This window comes from Zonotrichia leucophrys, chromosome 19 (genome assembly GCF_028769735.1).
Source record: "Zonotrichia leucophrys gambelii isolate GWCS_2022_RI chromosome 19, RI_Zleu_2.0, whole genome shotgun sequence".
NCBI lineage: Eukaryota > Metazoa > Chordata > Aves > Passeriformes > Passerellidae > Zonotrichia > Zonotrichia leucophrys.
In genome coordinates, this window is record NC_088188.1 from 8,287,200 (window position 1) to 8,309,975 (window position 22,776).

General features: G+C 47.3%; 2 protein-coding genes across 11 annotated transcripts in view; both read left to right on the forward strand.

Moving 5' to 3' along the window:
* The window catches only part of ULK2 (unc-51 like autophagy activating kinase 2), a 38,064-nt gene extending 26,687 nt beyond the window's left edge, over positions 1-11,377 (forward strand). The window contains exons 19-28 of the mRNA XM_064729603.1: positions 2,701-2,987; positions 3,095-3,288; positions 3,899-4,008; positions 4,819-4,971; positions 5,547-5,755; positions 6,998-7,176; positions 8,027-8,145; positions 8,489-8,646; positions 9,284-9,419; positions 9,509-11,377. Coding sequence (XP_064585673.1) covers positions 2,701-2,987; positions 3,095-3,288; positions 3,899-4,008; positions 4,819-4,971; positions 5,547-5,755; positions 6,998-7,176; positions 8,027-8,145; positions 8,489-8,646; positions 9,284-9,419; positions 9,509-9,576 — 1,613 coding nt within the window. The 3' untranslated portion in view covers positions 9,577-11,377. The remainder of the gene's footprint in view (positions 1-2,700; positions 2,988-3,094; positions 3,289-3,898; positions 4,009-4,818; positions 4,972-5,546; positions 5,756-6,997; positions 7,177-8,026; positions 8,146-8,488; positions 8,647-9,283; positions 9,420-9,508) is intronic.
* Positions 11,378-15,403: 4,026 nt separating this feature from the next.
* Positions 15,404-22,618, forward strand: LOC135456006 (aldehyde dehydrogenase family 3 member A2-like). Of its 10 annotated transcripts, none has more exons than XM_064729586.1 (12): positions 15,404-15,533; positions 16,191-16,364; positions 16,737-16,968; positions 17,057-17,142; positions 18,002-18,210; positions 18,348-18,465; positions 18,576-18,717; positions 18,839-19,005; positions 19,131-19,230; positions 19,655-19,890; positions 20,815-20,938; positions 21,203-22,618. In XM_064729586.1, exons 2-11 carry the CDS (start codon positions 16,203-16,205, stop codon positions 20,893-20,895), a joined length of 1,533 nt encoding a protein of 510 aa, XP_064585656.1. In that variant the 5' UTR covers positions 15,404-15,533; positions 16,191-16,202; the 3' UTR covers positions 20,896-20,938; positions 21,203-22,618. The 10 variants fall into 10 exon arrangements, with proteins under 10 accessions (XP_064585656.1, XP_064585660.1, XP_064585659.1 ...); XM_064729585.1 differs by lacking the exon at positions 15,404-15,533 and adding an exon at positions 15,643-15,714; XM_064729593.1 differs by lacking the exon at positions 15,404-15,533 and adding an exon at positions 15,760-16,049.
* The last annotated feature ends 158 nt before the right edge of the window (positions 22,619-22,776 follow it).

Here is a 22,776-nt window from a genome sequence, read left to right on the forward strand (position 1 = left end):
GCAATCTGCATTATTTTGGTAGAGCTTCTAGAGCATTTTGTGAAGGGGTGGGAGAGCCAACACACAGTAGAATGGGTTAATAGGAGACACTGAGTTTTTGTGGAAACAGCCCATTTGTGGCCTGGTGACACCTTTACCCATAACTAATTCCCTACACAATAAGACAGCGACTGAAATTTCTTCTTCTCAAGATGGAAAAACAACTGTGATGAAACTGTCCTTAACCAGGGCTGGTTTATAATGAATGGTAGTAACATGCTTCTGAGAATCTGGTTTTGATAGACCAGCTCTGTCATGCCAGTTCTCAGAAAGGGAGGCAGAGCTGCCAGTGCACAGCGTGCAACACGTTTTCGTCATTCCCTTGGGAAATCGTTGGGATCTGATGTTGCTGTTGCTAAGCAGTCAGCAAGCTTTGCAAGTCATAAATCATCATGGCATGCCAGCAGGCAAAAAAAAGAAGATCAAGAAGAAATAGGACTTGAAGATGTTCTGAGACTGTTAAAGATGGGATTGCACTGTAATGCCAGAAGGGTTTGGTGTAAGAAAATGCAATTCAGCAACTTGTTCTTCTGCTCTGTGCACATTTTGGGTGCATTTTCTTCTCTAGCTAAACTACCAGTTACACTTTTTATTTTGACTTTCTGTGATGTGATAATGAAACTGCATTGTGAGTTTTTCTCCTGTTTAAACACTTGTCCAAAACCATCTGGGCATGGTGGAACCTTCACTTCTTTCAGTAGACATGTCTGGGAATGGTTTCATCCATATGGAATAACTTCTATGATGTGTCTCAAAAATTGCCTTGATAATTGCTGTGCCTTTGGCTGGCTCAACAAAAGGAATGAGTGAATCCTTAGATATAAAATGGTGTCTTATAAAGTGAGAAGGGGTGTGGGTGAAGAGAATACAAAGCACCGTGTTTGCTTTTCTTGTTGCAACTTTACTTTGGATAGAGTTTTGTCAGGCTGTTGGTTTAGTGCCTTTTGCCAGTATCAAACTAACTTGCAACACACCACAGCAGTGTTTTTGTGGCTGGCAGGGGTTTTAATGTTTCATTCTTCATATGTTTTCTGCATTCTTTTTTTTTTCCTTCTTAGTTTCACTTCTTAATTTGAAATGACTGCAGTGGTATTTTTGTTTGTACAATACCACAAATTGCAGCAAGTCTGTCTCTCAGCATTTTAATGGCTGTGGGAAGCAGTTTTTTGCTTTGGGTGAGGTGAGGTCATCTGAACTGAGATTTTTCTAAGGACTGAAGATGTCTTTCGTAATGGAGCTCCTGAACTAATTGAGCTGTTCTTGCTGCCAGTGGCAGCAGAGGACACACTTTTAATTCAGGAGCTTTCCCTGGGGTGCCAACAACACTGGAACAGTAACCAGTGAGATTTCAGACTGATCTAAAACTACAGGTGAAGACTTCCCAGTGCTGTGAGACAGACAAGCAGAGGGATTTCAGGCAAGCACATTCTTGGCTGGAAAATTAATGAGAAATAGACTTGATCCCTCTGCTGGAGCTGCAGGCAGACAGAGTGTTCTGAAACATGCTGCCTAATGGAGGGGAATGAAATCAAGATGAAGTAGCTCATATTCAAAATCCAACTAGCAAAAACATGGACTTAAGAAGGCTGAAAGATGTGTTGTAACAGCTGGGCACTTTACTGAGCAAACTGCAAGAAGTTTGGGGTGGTTTTTTTGAGCAGACATTTATTAAATGAAGCATTTCAGAAGATTCTCGTGGCCAGCTTTAAAAAACCTCAAGTTGTATGGTTCAGTTTTTCCCTCTTTCTTTTTTTTTTCCTTAAAACATGAGTGAACCTCACTTCAGTGTCAGTTCTTGGAGGTTGCAGGCAGGCATTTTCTCTGGGAAGCTGTGGCCACAATGCTGAAGTGTGATGTGTTGTTTGTAACTTGCACAGTTCCTTATCATGAGACATAAAAACATACACGAGGAACAGAACATTTCATCAAATTTCAGGCCTCATTTTGAAAGAGGAGAGTCATCTTTAAGTAGGTGAGGTGTTGATAAATACAGTTATTTCCCCAAAGCTCTCTGTTTAAATGATAACTTAGAGCTCTCCCATTTGCTTTAGGAGAAGCTGCACTCGTACCTAAGTGTGGACTTCCTCTGTCAGCTTTGAAACAAGATTCACTCTGACAGACTAAAAAGTAAACAACTGCTCAAAGTCATGTCCCCAAACTGTTCCATCTGAATAATTTGGTTCTTTTTAGTTCCTGGTTTTCTTGCAGGAGCATGAGCTGCCTTTGTCTGTAAATGAAGCCATTGCACACAAAACAAGTCATTAACATGCAATGTCCCATTCACACTCTTGTTTGCAAGAAAATCATTCCAGGCCTTGAGAACCTCTATTCAGCTTTGGGTTTCAGTGCTGGTTGTGCCATTCCTGCTGAATCCAACCACTTTATTTGTCTTGGTGCAGGTTGCCAGATGTTGTGCAGCTGCCAGAACAGCTGTCAGCCTGAAATTGTGCCCATTTGGCAGCTTGGAGGTCTCATCAGTGTGGTGTAGCAATAGTTCAAATAATCCATGGGCCAAATCCATTCTCCTTGCTGTCTAGTGAGCTAATGATCAAACACATCTCAATATTTGCAGTTTAATGTTGTTCTCTGGAATTTTGAGCTTTATCAATATATTTTGCAAGCGCTGCAAGTAGAATTTTACCTTTTTGTTTATCTCCACAGGTTCTCCTGTGCCACCATCTCAGTCCCCACAGTCCCTTCTGATGGGAGCCAGGTTGCAGAGTGCTCCTACTCTCACAGATATCTACCAGAACAAGCAGAAGCTCAGAAAGCAGCATTCAGACCCAGTTTGCCCATCCTATGCTGGCTATGGGTACAGTCATTCTCCACAGCCAAGCAGGCCAGGCAGCCTGGGGACATCCCCCACCAAGCACATGGGATCCTCTCCCAGGAGCTCAGACTGGCTCTTCAAAACCCCCCTGCCCACCATCATCGGCTCTCCCACCAAGGTTTGTTCCATTTCCAATCCCCAGCCACACACTGCCTGAAAACAAGAATATTTCAGGGCTCTCACTTTGATTTTTTTTGTGTGTTTTCTTGCTTTTGATTCTTAAAGGCAACAGCTCCTTTTAAAATCCCTAAAACTCAAGCATCCTCCAACTTGCTGGCTCTGGCAAACCGCCAGGGCTTGGCTGAAACGCCGCTGCAGCCTAAAGATCTCACTGAGCCAAGGGACTTCAGCCACTTCCACTCCAGCCAGGCAGCTGACAAACAGGCAGGAGAGCAGCACAGCAAAACCACCTTTGGCAGGTAGGCACTGCCAGGAACAGAGCATTCATCAAATTTCAGGCTGAATTTTGAAAGAGGAAAAGATAGCTTTGAGTAAATGAGGTGTTTATACAAGATATATCGCCAAAACTCTCTGTTAAAATGATATTTTAGAGCTCTCCCATTTGCTTTAGGAGAAACTTTGCATCCCTGGGCAGCTGAACTGCACACAGCAACTCTCAGAGGGTGAAAAAGCTGTGAGGGGATGCTGAGGTTTGGTGTGAGCAACAGAAACATTTTGTACTGGCTATAAATATAGCAGAGACTTCCTGGAGCACTTTGTGTTGCTGTCTAGTTCCCTTTTGTTTTGATTAGCTGAATCTGGAATTTCATTGCCTCTGTAAAGCCTGTAGAATTTTTCCTTGAAAATATCTATGGCAAAATTTGCAATATAAATTTTTCAAGAGGAAAAGGTCTCTTTATTTTTATGGTTTGCTCTATTTTAGAAGATCCATGGTAACAAGCAAAATTTCAATACTTGTTGAAAAATTCTCTGTAGTAAATACCAAGAATCTTAGTTATCCTTAGTTGCAAGTTGGATGATATTCCTGAATAACCTTTTTTTTTTGGGAATTTGTGTTTTCCTGTCCAGGTCTGTTAGTACTGGGAAGTTGTCAGATCAACAGGTAAAAACCACCCTTGGGGGCCAGTTGTACCAAGGCAGCACAGACAGCCTCAACACAGAGAGGCCAATGGATACAGGTGAGGATCAGAGTGATGAATCCAAGCTGTTTCCCTGTGCCTGGGTTTTTATGGAATGCCAGCTGGATCACAGCTCTGCTTCCAGCTGGCAGGATTGGTTCTGACAATTTTTAGCCTCAGCACAGAAGGCTTTTTTTAATGTTTAAGGGGATCTGTTCCATTTCTTTAGCATAGCTTTAAAAATAAGTGAGACAGGAAAATACTCATTTCTGTGCTAAACACAGAAATATCTGACTGCCTGTGCTGGCTGGAGGGGTTTGGGATTTTCTGGTTTGGTTTTATTTTTAATTTAGCATTTGTGGCTTTTCATTTTCCACCTTGATTTCATATGAAAGCAAATTTATGTAACTCTGGGTGTTTGGTTGGGTTTTTTCTCCTCCTCCCTGAGTTTGTCCCTTGCCACCACCAGAAGTTCTCCCTTCTGAGCAGGTGGAAGGAGCTCTGCACACAGGGCTGGTCTTTAGCCTCCAGACCTGGCACAATCTGCCTTTAGAATTTTTCTGCTTTATCCTTTGCTGCAAAACTGAAATCTTCAGCTCTCAGGGAGTCTCTGTTGCTCTTTTCTGGGTGAGAGTAGAACACTGAGGTATTGAAAGTAAAAATGTACATTAAGTGCACCTTGACTGTCTGTGTCTCACCAAGACTGTCCACTCAGCTTCTTTTATTTCCTGTGAGAACTTCTAACTTAGTCCAGGGCTTGGATCTGCATCAAAGCACATTGTGTTGCAGTGCTCCAATTTGCTGCATGTAATTACTTCTTGGTGTGATTACATGGAATAAGGACTGACTTGCTGAAATGTTCTCTCCCAGCTCCAGCAGGAGCCTATGGAATTGCAATGGCAACTCCATCCATGGCGAGTGGGGCGAGTTCTCGGGCTGTCATGTTCACTGTGGGGTCCCCTCCAAGCAGTGCCACCCCTCCCACCTGCACCCACATGGTGCTCAGAACCAGAACCACCTCAGGTAAGGCTTTCCTGGCATTTGTGTGGACAGTTCTCAAAGGCAGCACTTGGGCTTGTCTAATTCTGGGGCTTGATAGCTACCCTGGAAAGTAGAGATTAATACAGATGGTTTCTGCCTTTTTCCCCCAAAGAGAGTCAGAGGCACAGATTTACAATCCAGCAGTGAGTAACCTCCTGTGTACACAGCTTTACTCCCTCACTGGGAGTGTGATCTCTGTGGCAAAGGTGGAGAGGCAAAGTCAGAATTCTGATTTTTGCCTGCTGCCATGCTTTGTCCCAGAAGCAGCACACCATGGGTGGGAGCTGCCTGCAGTTTGGCAAGATCCAAATGTCAAATATCAAAGAGCTCAGGGTGAAGGGTTCAGGTGGGCAGTGCAGTCCTTGTCAGCCATGAATCCAGAGCTTTAGGAATTGTCACTGTTGTTATATTTCACCCTCTGCACTCCCTGCAGGGCCATGCAGGATAGTGAGGAGAGACTCCATGGGGTCTCTGTGCTGGCTCCTCCTGTGTCCCTCGCTGTCACCCCCAGCCCCAGGGCTGGATCAGACTGAATTTGTGTGTTATTTTTCTTGCAGTGGGATCCAACAGCTCTGGAGGGTCCCTGTGCTCCACCAGTGGCCGTGTGTACATGGGCTCTCCTCCTGGCATTTACATGGGCTCCTCTCCCCCGGGGGCTGAGGCAGCTCCCAGTCTGAAGTACATCCCCTATGGCACATCCCCTCCCAGCCTAGAGGGATTTATCACTTTTGAAGCTCCTGAATTGCCTGAGGAAACTTTAATGGAGGTATAGAATCAATCATTTCATGTTTTCTAATGTGTGATGTTGCTGGTACAGATGTGGTAAATCAGGGTTGCTCCATGTGCTTTGTAGTTTCCTCTGTGCTGTCTCACTTGTTGGTTTTTATGTTTAGTATCTTGGAAATATTGCTGGATCAGTAGTTGCCAGTTTCTCTTAGGTAGTTATTGCTGGCATTTGATGTGTTTGAATTGGTAACCAGAGGAACATGTTTGCTTTTGTCCCCCAGAGCCTCCCAGAGAGGGCTCTGTTCATGCCAGTGGCTGTGGGTGCTGACAGTAACAAACCCCTCTGGGCATTTCATTCCTGCCTCAGTCAGGGAATGACTTCAATCCCACTTGTGGGAAGACTGTCCTATATTTTTTTAGGATGTGTGGGGGAGTGACACTTTAAAAACACAAATTGGGGTGGTCTTTCACCAGAATGCTATTCTTGGAGTGTACATTTCTCCAGACAGATTGCTGTTCTGGTTTCTCATTCACATCTTGCTGGAAGGTGTTTGGGTCCCTATTGAATATCTCTTATAACATGAATGCTTACCAGTACACTCTATTCTTCCCACAGATAGAATTTTAAATGCATTTAGACCTGTATTATTAATTAAAATATTATAAACATTGCTAAGATATGTTTGATTCATTTTGGAGGCTTCTTTTTGAGGAGGAACTCTGCATGTGTTCTGTGTGTTTTACTGACAGAGCAGCACTGAGTTGTTCACTCCAATTGAAAATTTTAGTCTAAAGTGTAAACTTTGATAACAGCCACCTTTTAACACAATTTAATTCCAGAACCAAGTGTAAATTAGAGTGAGGCAGATCAGTTCTTTTGTAGGTATTAAGTCTATTACATAATAAAAGCCAAATGTTACTCCTGGCTCTTCACAAAAGTGCCAAGCATACTTTTGTGTTGCTGATAATAAAATAAGTAATTTGTCCAACTTGTGATTCCTTTAGTTCCTCAGGTTTCAACACAGAACTCCATGTACCAATTCCTTTGGCTTTGTTGAAAGACTCTTTAAGTATAAGCTACAATATCTTGAATTCATTAACAAAGAACAAGTTCAGATCTGTTGGGGCCCATTTGGTTCTGTCATCCCTAATGCTGCCTCTAGCACAATGTGATTCCTGCACAGAACTGACATAACAAGAAATCTTGAAGTGATTAACAAGAGTTTTAAACATGGCTGATGGCTCAGAGTGGTTAAATTGCTGTCATCTCTCCCTCTGCCAGAGAGAGCACACAGACACCCTGCGCCACCTGAACATGATGCTGACATTTACTGAGTGTGTCCTGGATCTGACAGCAGTGAGAGGGGGCAACCCAGAGCTGTGCACTTCTGCTGTGTCACTGTACCAGATCCAGGAGAGCATCGTTGTGGATCAGATCAGCCAGCTCAGCAAGGAATGGGGGTGAGTTTGCAGTCAGAGAGAGAATTAGTCAACATCCAACACTTAAAATGTATTGAAACTCTGCCCTTGTTGCTGGGAGTGATTGTTTTCCTGTAGAGAATCTTTATAGGACTTTTTTAACACTAAAGACAGATCAGAAAGAGCAAAGATAAAATATTATTTTCTGTTCTGCCACTTTTCTGGGGAAAGTGTTGAGCTCAGGCTTGAGGTCAGCAGTTCATTTCTGAGCAAGGAAAATTATGTACCAGCTTCTTGCAGATCTGAGCCCTCATCCCTTCCTGTTGTCTGAAGGCTTGAGGTGGAGTTTGGGAGGGGAGAAGAAGTGTCCAAATTTGGATTCACTGGAAAAAACAGTCAGCCCTAATACAAAATCAAAAGCAAGGAAAAATATGAGAAGTTTGAAGTGGTGGGAAAGGGCAGTTCTACTTCCTGCCTTCTTCCTGAAGTAATAAAAACCCAACAGAAAACCCCTGTCAAGTGTTTGCCTTTCCCAACTGAGAATTCCAGGGGGATAGGAAATGAAAAGTACACCCTGTCCCTTGTGGTGAGACACTGACCTCGGGCAGAGTCCCCACAAATAAGTGCTCCTTTCTCAAATGTCTGCATTTAAAGCAGTTTGTCTTTGCTGCTGCAGCTCCTCAATGAGCAGATGTCCCCTCACCCCATGACAGAGTGTTTGTGAAGGCAAGGGAGGGGTGGAGCTGCATTTTAAACATCTGTCTGCCTTTTCTGCTGTTGCTGGCTCCTGTGGGGTGTTGTGATTAAAAAGTGATGTCTGCTCCTGGCTTGAATGCATTCAAAAAAGATATTTTGATGCATAAATTACTTTTTTTTTCCCTTTTCTCCCTAGACAAGTGGAGCAGCTGGTGTTGTATATGAAAGCTGCCCAGTTACTGGCATCTTCTCTGCATCTTGCCAAAGCACAGGTCAAATCTGGCAAACTGAACCCATCCACTGCTGTTAAGCAAGGTAAATGCAACATCATCTAATTTGCTTTGCTTGTGAATTTTCTTTGCTGATACATCACTCAGAAAGCTGAAGTTGCAACCTTTGTTTTGTTTTTCTTCTCTGCAGGAGAACTGTAGATATGTAGAATTGCACAACTCTCATAGTAAACAGCCAGAAACAGTTAGGAAATGGGTGTTCATTAACTTGAAATGGAAATTATGTGATAGATACTCGAGTCATAGAAGTGGTGGAGTAAATAAACACTAAAACTACAAGTTTAAACAAGTTTACTTTGCAAAGTTGAACTTAGGCTAAATTGTTTAGATTTTTTTTTTTTTTTAATTTCTTCTTACCTTTCTCCCAGTTGTGAAAAGCCTCAATGAGAGATACAAATTCTGTATTGGAATGTGCAAAAAATTGACAGAAAAGTTGAATCGTTTCTTCTCAGACAAGCAAAGGTTCATTGATGAAATCAACAGTGTGACTGCAGAGAAACTCATCTACAACTGTGCTGTGGAAATGGTGAGTCCCTCCTCTTCCCTGAACTCAGGAATTGCTGCCTTCTCTCACAAATCTCTTCTACATAGCCAGAAAATGGAATTGATCTTTTCAGTGACCACAAAGGAAAGTGAACTGCTTTAGTGATGAGAGGGAATTCTTGTGTCACACAAAAGATTCTGACAGATGTTGTGCTTAACCCTGATAATGGTGGTGCTGTGTACAATTAATTCATTTCTTTACAAGAGAATGCAGGTGTTAGAATGAGCATATTTATTCATATCAAAAAGTGCTTTCATAGATTTTTTTTGTGCAGAATATTCTCACAATTCATTTCTTTACAAGAGAATGCAGGAGGAAGAATGAGCATATTTATTCGTATAAAAATGCTTTTATGAATTTTTTTTGTGCAGAATATTCTCACAGAACAGGTGCTGTTAGAATCTGTGTCAGATTCTGGGTCAGAATCACAGAATGGTTTGGAAGAGACCTTAAAGATCATCCAGTTCCACCTTTGTTTTGTTGTCTTAATTACAACAACACATCAGCTAAATCAAAGCTGAAAAATAGTTTCTAAATGACACTTTTAGGGGATTAATTCTGAATTTTTCATTTTGCTGCCTGCCTAATGGAGTTTGTGGCACTGTCTGACTGATTGCAGGTGCAGTCAGCAGCTCTGGATGAGATGTTCCAGCAAACTGAGGATATCACATATCGATACCACAAGGCAGCCCTGCTGCTGGAGGGACTGACTAAAATACTGCAAGACCCTGCAGATATAGAAAATGTACACAAGTGTAAGTTCAGCTGAATCATGAAAATCACATGGAATGAATTCATTGTAAAATAAGTCTGGTGATCACCTGTGTTGTGCCTCTCTCTGCAGATAAATCCAGCATTGAGCGAAGGCTTTCTGCACTCTGCTACAGCACAGTGGCTGTGTATGAGCAGTAGGAATATCCTGAGGACCAGATGGTGTGAACATAAGGGACCACATCAGTGATACTGCACTTTTTTCACTACAGCTTCATTGTTGTCCTTGTTCTGCCCCATGTGGAAGATGATTCTTACATTTCTGTGGTGACTACCAAAGAAACAGCAGCGTATTCAAAGAGGAGAAATTCCAAAAGTACACTTGCCTTACCAATCCAGCAGCTCCTTTTCCTTCCTAGCAACAGAATTTAAAAGAATCTCTCTTCACATTTCAAACTGATCCTTGTACGTGTGCTTTGAACTTGAATGATCAGGGGTTGTTGTTTTTCCCTCGTGAGGTTTTCAGAGAGCGGATCCTTCTGCATCAGGTACAAACAAAGACATTTCCCTCAGAAGATTCCCTCAAGAGTTTTTAAAGCTGTTGAGTAAAATGTGGCTGAGTGAATTTGGGAAACCCTAACCATGTGCAAGTGCTGCTTGAAGCTTTTTGGGGCTCAGCTGCCTTGTCTGGAGCTCACCTGTTGTACACATGGCTCAGGTTGTCATATGAAGGGATGGCAAACACGCTCTTACCCAGGGGAAAAGTGGGGATGGAAAAAATTCCCTCCATCTGTGCAAAATCCCCAGGGGGTTTTCAGCTGATGTGGATACTATTTGATGATCTTCTTCCAAAATATTTTGTTTTGCACTAATTTACTAAAGCAACTGTATATTCATTTTTGAAGAACTATATTAAAAAAAAAATCTAGAGAAAGAAGGCACAATGGACTTGGCTGAATTTCATTTCAGTGTACATAAAATTCTTTTCAGAATTTCAAATGTAGCTTCTAGAAGACTTTCAAACAAACTGTGTAAAAACTTGTATTCATGTGAACCTTTCCATTTTATACCTATTTGTCTAATACTTGAGTAACTACTGCTCTGGACTTTCTCAGTAATAGCAATGTTGAGTTGCTGGTTGTTTGCTTTTTCTATAGATTTGGTTGCATCTTTTGTTGTGCATGCAATATGTGCATTAATGCCTGCAGTCTTTAGGGGTGTAATGACAGTTCTCTGTAGTTTGTTTCTTGGGCAGTATTACAATAAATACTGTAAACTGAAAGGTTCTGCAAGGAACCATGCAAAAAAAAAAAAACCTTTTTAAAAAAAACAAACCAGAAAATAATGTTGTGGTTTGAGATGCTGATAAAATGATGTAGGATCTCTACAAATAGAGTGTGTGAAAAATCAGGATTATTTTGTGTGCATTTTGGGGGAGAGGTGGGAAGCTTCATTTAGCCTTATAGGCATTGTCATTTCAAGCATCCCATGAGATCATCAGGACAGCGATTTGCAAAGTATTTGGGCAGATCAGCTTCTCTGGAAATGGTTCCTATACTTTGTTTTTGGGACTTTTTTTGTTACTCAACTGCTTGAATACTTGAATAAACCATTCTCCAGGACAAAATCATTTTAATCCTCTTAAACACAGTGGTCTGAACTATTTGACAAAGTTGTACAGGGCTTACACATCAAAATATTGTTTCAGTGTTGGGATAACCATGTGTTTCCTTTACTTTGACAGAGTAATGTACTTTTTACCTTATTTATCTGTATGAAATTCCAACAGTTAATTTGAAAGTGTTTGTTTATATAATGTTTGTATTTTTAGGTCTTTAATACGGTGTTTCTACCTCTCCTTTGTAATTGCATGCATTATTCTTGGAACTAGGTAATAACTCACGGAACTGTTGCGTAATAGCCTTTTTATTATGGCCTGTATAAATGTATATTAAGGTAAAAATAAATACTGACACTAGAAGTGTTTCTATGGTACAACTGAGTTTCTGTGTCTCTGTGACCAGAGGTGTTAAATTTAGGAAAAAATCTTTACTTGCCTGGCTAAAGAAGCTGCTGAACATTTGCTGAATGTTCCCCCCAGCAGGGCAGGATGGGGCAGCATCCTTGAGTTCTTTATCTCTGGATAGCTCAGGCACAAATTGTCCCTGAGTTTGTTTTTCTCTGGCTTTTGCAAGACAATTTACCCTGCTGCTTTTTTTTTTTATTTCAATTTTTTTTAAACTTGGATTGGAAGACAAAAATGCTAAGTAGGATCCTGGGTAACAGCTGTATGATCTCTCAACAAGGTGCTTATTTGTTGCCTCTAGCAAAGGGGAGCTGTTGGGGCTGCCAGAACAGCAAATACAGAGCTAATTGACAAAAGCTGGCAGGAAGTTACAATTTCTATCCAAAGTTGACAGAAAATGGGCTTTGTTCACCTCACAGCCTGTGCCCTCTGCCCAGCTGAGATATGCTGTGTGGATATTGTATTTTTGAGCTGTGCTATCAAATCTTCCCCAATTTATTATTAAAAACCTCTCCACTTGTGAGTGGCACATAAAGAGGATGAGGAAGGAGTGAGCTGGGAATGCTAATGATATGTCTGAGCCTGAACAGGAACAAAGCAACAGCTTTAATGCACAAGTCTAGGAGATAGGCTGCTTTTCTCAGGAACTCACTGGGTTTTGTTGGTTTTCTTTCTTTCCTTTCAGGATTCAAGCTCATTCTCCTTCCCCTCTTGCCAGCAAGGCTACAGCTGCACAAACAGGAGGAGAAGAAAAGGGCTATTCTTGCTGGCTGTTTTCAGGAGGAGGAGGAGACCAATGTCCATGGCCTGTCTTTCTGCATAAACTCATTCCACAAAGATCCTGAAGCTGTCCTCTGTCTTTGGCTCTCCGTGCTCAACAGCAGGTGCTAGTTTTTAAAAAATACTTTTTTCCCCCCTTAGCCTTTGAAAGATAGAACTTGAAAGGAGAGATTTGCTGGGCTTTTCTAGCTCAGCTCTCCAGCATCTCCTTGAGTGTTCTGCTCTTGCTCCACTCTGTCCATTTTATAAAATGTCAGCTGAAAAATCTAAACCACTTTTTGATTCTGACATTTGCTGCTTTTCATAAGCAATAAGTTGAACTCTCAACCCTTCCTCTGACACAGAGGAGGAAATCCTGTTAATTTAACTTGCAACTTAAGATGCTACAAGTTATTCCCATGAGCATTTTGAGGAGGGAGGTGTTGCTGGGACTGCCTGGGTTTTGCATAGTTCTTGCTGTTATCTTGTACAGCTACATCAAATTATTATCCCATCACCTCAGGGTTCAGAGGCAATAACTTGTGATTCCTCCATGTCCCAGTGCTGTGCCCAGCTACACCAAAAAGGGAAACTTGCTTTTCATCTGGAGCAGGGAAAGCTGGATCCTGCTGCTTCCAAAGCTTGTTGAGGCTTTGAAATTCAGATAGGCTGGCTTGTGACCTGACTTGTGACCCACCTCCTTTTGGATTCCTGCTTCCTGTCATATTTTGGGAGACTTTTTATTTAAATTTTGATCTTTTGGCTGCTCTGAGCTCTGCTTGCCACTATCTTTTTTGACAGTCCAGGGTGCCTTTTAAGTCTTTAAGCAAATCTCTGTTCACCCTGAACTTCCCCATCCGACCTGAGCTGTGCTCCTGGCTGTGGCTTTTCCCAGAGGCCCCCACAGCTCCTCCTTTTTGCAGAGGAGTGGAGTCCATCAGGGTCACCCCTCTCCTGAGGTCTCCAAGTCAGCTGGAGCCCAGCTGAAGGAAGCCTTGGCACTGCTCCTTGGGACAAACACCTTTTCAAAAGGCTTTTGTGCAGGGCAGGCTCCCCCCTCCTGGCTGCCTGCAAGCCAGCCGAGTGCCAGTGGGGCTGTTGAGTCTTGTTGCAGCCCTTGTGCCAATCATTCCCATTGTTTGTTTGTGTCCCTTTCACATTTTCCATGGCCTGAACTCTGTCCACAATGCAGCCCACAGACCAGGGCTGTGTGTCACACAGTATCTCCTTCTGGCAAATGTGAGATCAGCCCCAGCTTTCAAAACAAGTGATGCCACGAATGAACTGAGCTGCATTATTCCTGTAGGTTCCTCAAAAACCTCTCCCTGTTGTTCATCTTCTGCACCATGTTTATGGTCGAGTGCTGTTTGGGTTTGGGATCTGGCTGGGTTATGTGACTTCCAGAAAACATTTGGAATTTGGGACTAGGCAGACATTTAAGCAGAGACGAAGGATTGTACTGAAAACTTGAAGTTCTGTGAGTGTGGTGTGTCAGCTAAAAGGACATTTATTGATCAGCTGTGTTATGTGGTGGACTCTTGAAACCAAATACTGCACAGTTTATCTTCCAAACCAAAGTCCTCCTCTCCCAGGCTCTGCTGGGTGCTTTTGGAAGCACAAAGGGCTGCTCCCCAGGGCAGGGCAGCCTGTCTGATTGCTGTTAATTGACTCCAAAGGGGGGTGAGGGCTACAAGGAGTGAGGGTAGGGGGGGAATCTTGAGCTCAGCTTCTCAATAAAACACCTCTTGATGCTGTAACTACAGATTAGAGCTCCCCCAGCACTGCTCACCTCCCAGTTCCTCTGGAGTTCCATTGCTTTCCCATAAATAGCTCCCTTTATTGTTTCTTAGTGATTGAATTAAAATAGCAAACACTGCCAGCTCCCAGGCGTGGGGAGCACGGGGTATTCCTCTGTCTCACTCAAGATCCCACACTTCCCTGAAATCCTCCTGTCTCACCCAGCTGAGACTCTGCAATGCTAAAAAAGCCTCTCAGCCTTGTTCCCTGTCCCCAGCTGGCCAAAAGATGTCCCTGACAAGGACCAAAAGGGACTCTCTGCCAGGATGCTGCCTCATTTCTGCAAAGGTTTATCCCCACAGACCACTGGGATAACTGGGAGCTGGGATATTTGCTTCCAGCCTGTGCTGCCAAGTACAAGCAGCACTGTTGTGACATGAAAACCCCTCTGGGCTGATGGGTGAGAATTTTACAAGCTCTGGAGAATCCATCCACCTCCCTGCTCGTGCTGCCAGCCTGGGTGGGTGCAGTGCAGCACCGTTGCCCCAGGCGCAGTGTAATGCTCCATGCTGACAGCTCAGGCTTCTACTCAGATTTCAGCACCACTAATCCTCATACAAATTCCCTTGAGCCTGCACAGAGCTCCAACCCCCTGTGCCTGCAAGGATGCTGACAGGATAACGGGGAGCATTTCCATCAGACAACGGTCCTGTGAGGAACATTCCTGCTTCCACCCATGGTTTCTTTAATGCAAACTCAGCTTTTCTCCTTACACCACCGGGAAGGGCCCTGTCAAGGCCAGCCTGTTTTTCCTTCTCATGTTGCCTCCTGCACACAAGTTTTAGCAGTTGCTCATGTCATTCTTCTCCACAGCAGGGTGTTTACTGCTGAGATTTGTGCTGCAGCTTGTGAAATGCTGAGCCACAGCCCAGGAGGTGTTAGTGAAGCCAGCTGACCACAAAAGCCAACCTTGGTGTTTGGGGGGATTGGTGGTTCTGCACAATCTGAGGCCAAAAGGCACTCCCAGCTTCAGAGGGCTGTGTTGATACGGGAAAATGGGATTAAACTTTGCAGAAGGGGTGCTCTGTGCTGGGAGCCCACATCACCTGGGTAGGAAGACCCAGGTGCCAGCCCTGTGTGCTAAGGAGGTGCAGCAGGCACGGATTTAGTGGGGTACAGCTGCAGCAGCAAAGGTGCTGGGTACATCGAGTCACGAGAGGCAGCGTGTAACAACCTGCACACAATTTTAAATAATCACCGTGCTTTTCCTAGAACAAGTTGTGGCAGGTCTATTTTTAACCGGAATGTGCCCAACCTTGCCCGGGCTCCTTTCTCCGCGTTTTTTCTGGCTCGCTTCCCACAACACGACTGTATCAAGGTTAATTGGACCCGAACAGCACCTGCCCGGCTTCGCTGCCCCTCAGCGACAGGAGGCCGCTGGCACGGCACGGCAGGGCCAGCCCCGCTCTTTCCCCGCTGCCTGCCCCGATAAGGCTCCGCAGGGACTCTGCCCTCCGCCCCCAGGGCAGCCCCACGCCCCGGCAGCGTTTCACAACCGGCCCGGCAGCGCCACAGCCGCTTCCACCCGCGGAGCCCACGGAGGGACTGCGGCAGGAGGGAGCATCCCCGAGCCAAGGTAGCGGCGGCACCGCGGGGACAGGCACATCCTTCACCCCGCTCCGCTTCCTCATCCTCCTCCTCCTCTCTCCCACCGGGACCACCGGGCAGGGAGGGGGAGCGGCTGCCCCGCGGCCTCGCCCGTTCCGCTTCCGTCATGTGAGCGGAAAGAGGAAGCGGCGGCGGCGGCGGCGACCCCGGTGGGCGGCGGGGCTGCGGGGGCGGAGGGTCCTGCCCGGGGCTGGGGGCAGCGGCCGGGGGGAGAAGCAGCGGCTCGCAGCCACCGTGCCGCAGTGTCACTGCCGCCCCAGCGCCGGCGCCGCTCGGGGGTCCCCGCGGTTCCTCGGGGGGTGAGGGGGGTCCCCATCCCGCCGTGTCCTCGCCGGGTGTCGCTCGGTACCGCGCTGCGCTCCGCCCCGCCGGGAGCAGCCCCGGCTTCCTCGGTGACATCCCCACGCTGCCACCAACGCCCTGCGCTGCTTCTCAAACTTTTCTAACTCGGGAGTTATGTAAGGCTTCGGAGAGATGCGGCGGGGTGAGGGACGAACGGCTGCCTGGAGATGGGCCGGGGGGAGCGGCTGGAGGGTGGGAGAGCGCCCGGTGCTGCTGGGGGCGAGCCGGGCTGGGCGGCCTCCATGGCCCTGTGCTGAGCTGGAGGTGGCCGGTGTCTCCTCAGTGCCCAGCAGCCATGGAGAAGATGCAGCAGGTCGTGAGCCGGGCCAGGGCCGCCTTCAGGTCGGGCCGGAGCCGCCCGCTGGAGTTCAGGATTCAGCAGCTGAAGGCTCTGGAGAGGATGGTGCAGGAGAAGGAGAAGGAGATCCTGGCAGCTCTCAAGGCCGATCTGAACAAGGTCTGGGTCGGGGAGTTTCTGATGTCTGTGCATCAGCTGTGCATGGACAGTGGTCGGCCCTGAAGGGGAAGTGGGAAGGCCAAGAGCTGCCTTTGCTGTGCTAAATGGTTTTTGTTCTTGTCCCCTTGCCCTTTGTGCCACTGTGGCCTGCAAAGGTCTGCTGTCACCATTTCTGAGAAGGAATTAGTCTAAGGCAGAACTGCTAAGGCAGTCCTGGCTGTCAGGTTTGGGGTTCTGCCTCACACACCCATCTCTGGCCAGGGATCCTTTGTCACTGCTAGTGGCAGACACTTGGAAGCAGCAGGGCTGAGATGGTGGCTGTGGGAGCTGGGTGCCTTTTCCATCCCTTCCCCAAACTCCCTGTTGTTGCAGTGTGGGTACAACGCCTACAGCCATGAAATCCTGGGTGTGCTGGGGGAGCTGGCCCTCACCATAGAGAAGCTGCCATCCTGGGCAGCCCCTCAGCCCGTGAAGAAGAACCTGCTGACCATGAGGGACGAGGCCTACATCGGCTACGAGCCCCTGGGCGTGGTGCTGGTCATCGGGGCCTGGAACTACCCCTTTGTGCTGGTCATGCAGCCCCTGATTGGGGCCATCGCTGCAGGTGGGGATCCAGAGCAGCCTTGGTGGGGTCCTGGTTGTGTGTGGGGAGAGGACTGAGGGCTCATGACCGTGCTGTGTGTGCCCTGCAGGCAACGCTGTGGTGGTGAAGCCGTCAGAGGTCAGCGAGAACACAGCTCGGCTGGTGGCTGAGCTGCTGCCACAGTACCTGGACAAGGTGAGTGTGGCCTCACATCTGACATGAGTGTCTTGATCTGTCCTGTTTTCAAAGGGCTCCTGCAGGTTTGAGCCAAATGCATTGCCTGCTCCCTTCAAAGGAGCACAAGCAGGAGGCACAGGAAGGGTTGAGTTACTGTTAGAGTCCAAAGGTGCATTGACAAATTCTCCCTGTGTTTGTGTATGAGCTTACATAACGCTGCTGCAGTGTGACAGCCTTTTTGACACCCGTGACCGTATGGAGAGCTGTGTGTGCACTTTTCACTGCAGGAGCTGCTCTTTTGGAGCTGTGTTGGGGATGCCCTTAGGCCCCACACAGGTTGTGTGGGATGCTGGCAGAGCCTGGCTCTTTCTGAGAATTGAGCACTGGGTGTTCCATGGCATCATGGCCTGGGTTTTCATGTCCTGCTGAACTGCACTTGCAGGAGGAGGTGTTGTTCCTCCTCCTCTTGCCTGGCAGTTCTGTCATCCCTTGCACTGTCACAGAGATAGGCTGTTGCTGTCACTGCACAGGGCCCTGTGGAGTTTCCTCCAGGGTGTTAGCGCCTTCTCTGGGTGGGAGGCAGGAGCAGGGGAAGGAGGCAGCCCTTGGGAGAGCCTGGCAGTCATATGTGCCCTGATTCTTCCTGTGTGGGAGCAGCTCCACAGCCAGACTCAGCCCTGGCCTCAGCCTTCATTTCTTTTAGTTCATGTGGCACAAAATGGGACACAAATCTTCATTTGAGGGGAAGGAGCAGGGCATATCTGTGCTACCATTATATTTTGTCCCTGTCATGTATTAGGCACAAACAAGCCTGCCCTCTGCCTTGATGTGAGTGCTTTGAATCAAGGTAACTCTCAGGCTCTTGTTTGCCCTGCAGGAGCTGTACCCTGTGGTCACTGGAGGAGTTCCTGAGACAACAGAGCTGCTGACCCAGAGATTTGATCACATCCTCTACACTGGCAACACTGCAGTGGGCAAAATTGTGATGGCAGCAGCTGCCAAGCACCTGACCCCTGTCACCCTGGAGCTGGGGGGGAAGAGCCCCTGCTACATCGACAAGGACTGTGACCTGGCTGTGGCCTGCAGGTCAGCTTCTTGCAGCCTTGAGGGGCCCTCAGCACTGGGGCAGGGGAGCATCTCTGGGCCAGCATGCCCAGCTCAGGTGCTGGGGTGGGGAAGGGACTGAGCATGGAGCAAGCATGTCCCCTTCTGCCTTGCCACAGGCGGATAACGTGGGGCAAGTACATGAACTGTGGGCAAACCTGCATTGCCCCAGACTACATCCTGTGTGACCCATCCATCCAGAGCAAGGTGGTGGAGAACATCAAGGCCACTCTGAAGGTGAGGGAGGAGTCCCTTGTGCTGTGGAGATTGTCCCAGCTGTGATTTCCTGAAGCTGTGCTGTTGGAAGGTGTGCTGAGCACTTTTGTTTCTGCTGTTCCCTTTGTCAGGAATTCTATGGGGAGGACGTGAAGTCATCTCCAGACTATGAAAGGATCGTCAACCAGCGTCACTTCAAGAGGGTCAAGAGCCTGCTGGAAGGGCAGAAGATTGCTCATGGGGGAGAGACTGATGAGGCCTCCTGCTTCATAGGTGCTGTGGAGGGGAGGTGGCAGTGGGTGCTATTTGTCCGTGCCTTTGTTGACCCAGGTGCTGTGATGGGCCAGGTCTGTGTCCTGCTCATGCTGTTCTCTCATTCTCCCATTTGCCTCAGCTCCAACCATCCTCACGGATGTTTCCCCGGACTCAAAGGTGATGGAGGAGGAAATCTTTGGGCCAGTGCTGCCCATTGTGCCTGTGAAGAGCGTGGAGGAAGCCATTGAGTTGATCAACGGTCGGGAGAAGCCCCTTGCCCTTTATGTCTTCTCCAACAACAAGCAGGTGGGTCAGGGCTTTGCCAGAGGAGATGAACGTTGTTGAAATGTAGCTCCCTTCCCAGTTACATGGTCTGGTGTCTTTTTTGAGCCTTTTTAATCTTTTGTTTTTGTTTTTTTTTCTTTTTCTAGTTAATCAAGAGAGTCATCTCGGAAACCTCCAGTGGTGGTGTGACTGGAAATGATGTCATTATGCATTTCTTCCTCTCAACTTTGCCTTTTGGTGGTGTTGGTAAGTTACTGGAGCTCCTTAGGAGTTGGGACTTAATACACAGTGTGTCCCAGGGAACAGCAACCCATGGTTTGTGTCTGGGTATCCCTGTGCCTCCTACAGCTCAAGACTCTCTGTGCAGCAGGTCTTGATAATAATTATAAGTTCTGGGAGTTCATTAGCTTGGGGGCCAGGAGGGAAAAACCTTTGGGTGTATTTTTGGAAAGACTGAAGCATTTAGTGCAGCCTGCTGGGAAAGGTGCATTAAAACCATTATCTGCAATGAGAATGGCTGGTGTAAATGAGGTGAGGAAGAAGAGGGTTGGGGTACAATGTACATCATAGAGACTGAGAAGTGCTGCAGGGGAAGGCTCAGTTGTCCTCAGGTGGGCAGAGTTGAGGCTGGCTGAGGCTGAGGAGTGCCCTGCCTGGCTGTGTTCCTCAGGGCACAGTGGGATGGGCGCCTACCACGGCAAGCACAGCTTCGAGACCTTCTCCCACCGCCGCGCCTGCCTCATCAAGGACCTGAAGATGGAGAGCGCCAACAAGATGCGGTACCCACCTGGCAGCCAGAAGAAGGTGGACTGGGCCAAGTTCTTCCTGCTCAAGAGGTTTAACAAGGCCAGAATCGGGCTCTTTGTCCTGGCCCTGCTGGGGGTGGTGGCAGCGGTGATGATCAAGGTGAGTTTTGGGTCTTTGCTGTCTATGGCAGTGCACGTACAATTTACCTGACCCCTTCTTTGCAACTGCAGCCCTTTTGTAAAGCCTGGCCTCTTTTTCTGTCTTGAGATTTATCTGTCCCACCTTAAATTCTTACCTTCTCACTCTTGCAAGCTGTCTGTAGAATAGGAATATCCCCGGAGAGATCTCCAGGCTGCTGTACTCCCTGTTGCTCCTCCCTGGTAGGTGACACCCGTGGGATGCTCCCTCCAGAGGCAGAGGTTGGTAGTTTTGGACTGCTCAGGCGTGGCTTCCATCCCAGAGCTTCCTTCAGCAGCGTTTGAGCTGCCTCACAGCCCAGAGAGCTGCAGTCTGTGCCATGGCACCCTGGGGAGGGAAGCTGTGTCCCAAAGCTGGGGTCTGTGACAAACTCATGTTTTCCTCGCCTATTGCAGCCCCTGTCTGACCTCAGCTCAATTATTCCCATTTCCTCCCGTGTTTCCAGCTGGGCAGTGCGGAAGGGTGGGATGTCCTCTCCTCTCTGCAGGAGGCAGAGGCTTGCAGGAGGCTCAGGATGCCTCCTGAGGTGGAGGAGCAAGATCTGAATCTCTAAGCCAAGTCACTGCTGGTTCTCCATGTCTGACAAACCAGACACTTCATGTGCCCTCACTGCCTGCTCTGTGGGGATTACTGAGCTCAAGGGAGCAGCTCCTGAGGGCACAGGAGGAGGCAGGGTGGATCAGAACTCTGCCCTTCAGTCTGCATAGTTGCTGCTGCAAGGAGACCAGCATCCCAGGGGAAAAAACCTGCTCACATAACCCAGGAGGAGATTTAAGAGCCAAGAACTGGCTCAGGCCTCGAGGCAGCAGCCAGGGAGGCAGGCCCTGTGCAGGGCAATAAGAGGGGGGAATCTCACGGCATCTTGAAATCATTTGGGTTTCTCAGAGCCACCAGTCTGTGCTGAAGAGAAAAGCCCTGTTGGTTGTGCTGGCTGTGCAGAGGCTGGGCTGGCCCAGTGGGTGGTAAGGAGGAGCAGGTTTCAGAGCACTGCTGTGGCTGCCACAGTGAGGTAGGAGCCTTTTTCTTCTCCTGTGTGTAGACCTAGTTTGAGATTGGGAAAAGCTTTGTAGATGAGGGAATGTGGGGCTGAGCCAGAGCACGATGTTTTCCCTGGCATCTGAGATAACCAGTGCATGCTGAGGGGCAGGAGAGCTGCACGTTGGGGAACCCCTGCCTGAAGAAGGGGCTTTGCTTCAGGCTGTTCTAGAATGGGAACTGGTTTTGTGTCAGCCGATCCTTCACGGGGTGTTGCTGTTGTGTTTTGCTTTCACAGGTGCTTAACTGATGAAGAGAGGAGAAGGCACCATGTGCTCATCATACTCTGGGTGCTGGCTTTGTGTCTGTTTCCTTAAGCTGGGAAGTCATTCTTTTCTTTTGTTCTGGGTGATTTCAGTGAGCTGTCGAGCACACAGAGTAGCCTTAGAGAGGCACTAACCACGAGAAGGCTCAGATTCCTGTTTACTTAAAAGCCATGCTGGAACAGAGGGACCACTGGGGACAAGCTCTCCGAAGGAGGACTGCAGAGCAAGAAATTCCAGTCCCTGCCTGCACCTTGTGCCATGCAGAGCTTCCAGGGACACACAGTGTCCTGCACCAAACCACTCACCTTCCTTCACTGACCAAAAGGAGCTGAAATTTCAGCAGCCCTTGAGCTGAGAGTGTTTTCCCTGCAGTTTTGGGGATGTTCTGAACACCCACCCTCCTGGTGACAAGCCTGGGACAGGCTGTGCTGCCCGATGCATTTGGCTGTGAATAAACCCAGTGAGGTTCCCCTTGCCATTTAATTGAGGTGAAACCTTCTCACATCTCTGCAATCCAGAATCATCCACAGCTGCTTGCTGGGTTCTGTGTTTCATCATGTGCCTTTAACAGTTATTTAGCAGTTAGAAAATTCCAAAGGTGATGCCTGTGCTGCCTGTGTTGTGCTGAGTGTCTCATGCTAGAGCAAAAGAATTTTCAGGCCTGTTCAGAGAAGTGGGAATGACAAATACCTTGTGGATTAGCCCAGCCCCACGCAGCCACTTGCTTTTTTTCCTCTGTGGGATGGGGAAGAGAATTGGAAGAAAGTGAGAAAACTTGTATGTTGAGATAAAAATTGTTTAATGAAGTGAAAACTGGGCTTGCAGGCAGATCAAAGCAAATTAAGGAATTTGTTCATTAATCCCCCTCATCAGGCAGGTGTTCAGCCATCCCCAGGAGAGCAGGGCATCATCACACCTGGTGGTGACTTGGGAAGACAAACACCAGAACTCCCAATGTCACAAACCCAAAACAGCGCCATCCTTCTACAAAGAAACTTAGTGTCTAGCACAAAAATTGACTTCATCCCAGTACAAAGCTGTTCCTGGTCAGGTTCCTCCAAGGGAAAACAATTACTGGAAGAGTGTGTGTGTTCCTTCGTGTTTGAGCTTCTCAGGATTCTGTAATCTTGCACTGGGGGATTATGTGGGGCTTGTTCTAGCTTGGGGGAAGGATGCTGAAGGAATTGAAGGTGAAAGAGCCTTAGAACTATTATTGTTAAAGCAAACTGAAAAAAATATTACTAAATGCAATTACTATAGAGTAGAAAATTATATTTACTGTGCAATAAGTGGGATTTCTTCATGTCTGGTGAAAATCCATGTGCTAAGCCTTTTTGATGATACATTTTGCAAGGCACTAAATAAACACTGAGAATTTAAATAATCAACTGAGTGTGGTAATTCCTTGCAGTCTCCTGAGGAATCCTGCTCTGCTAGTCCCAGCTCTGGCCATGGCTTGGCTGAGTGGCTCACAGGTGTTGTGATGTGTCCCTGGCACCCTGGCAAGGATCCCCCAGAGCTCTGTTGGAGCCAGCAGGGAGCGGGG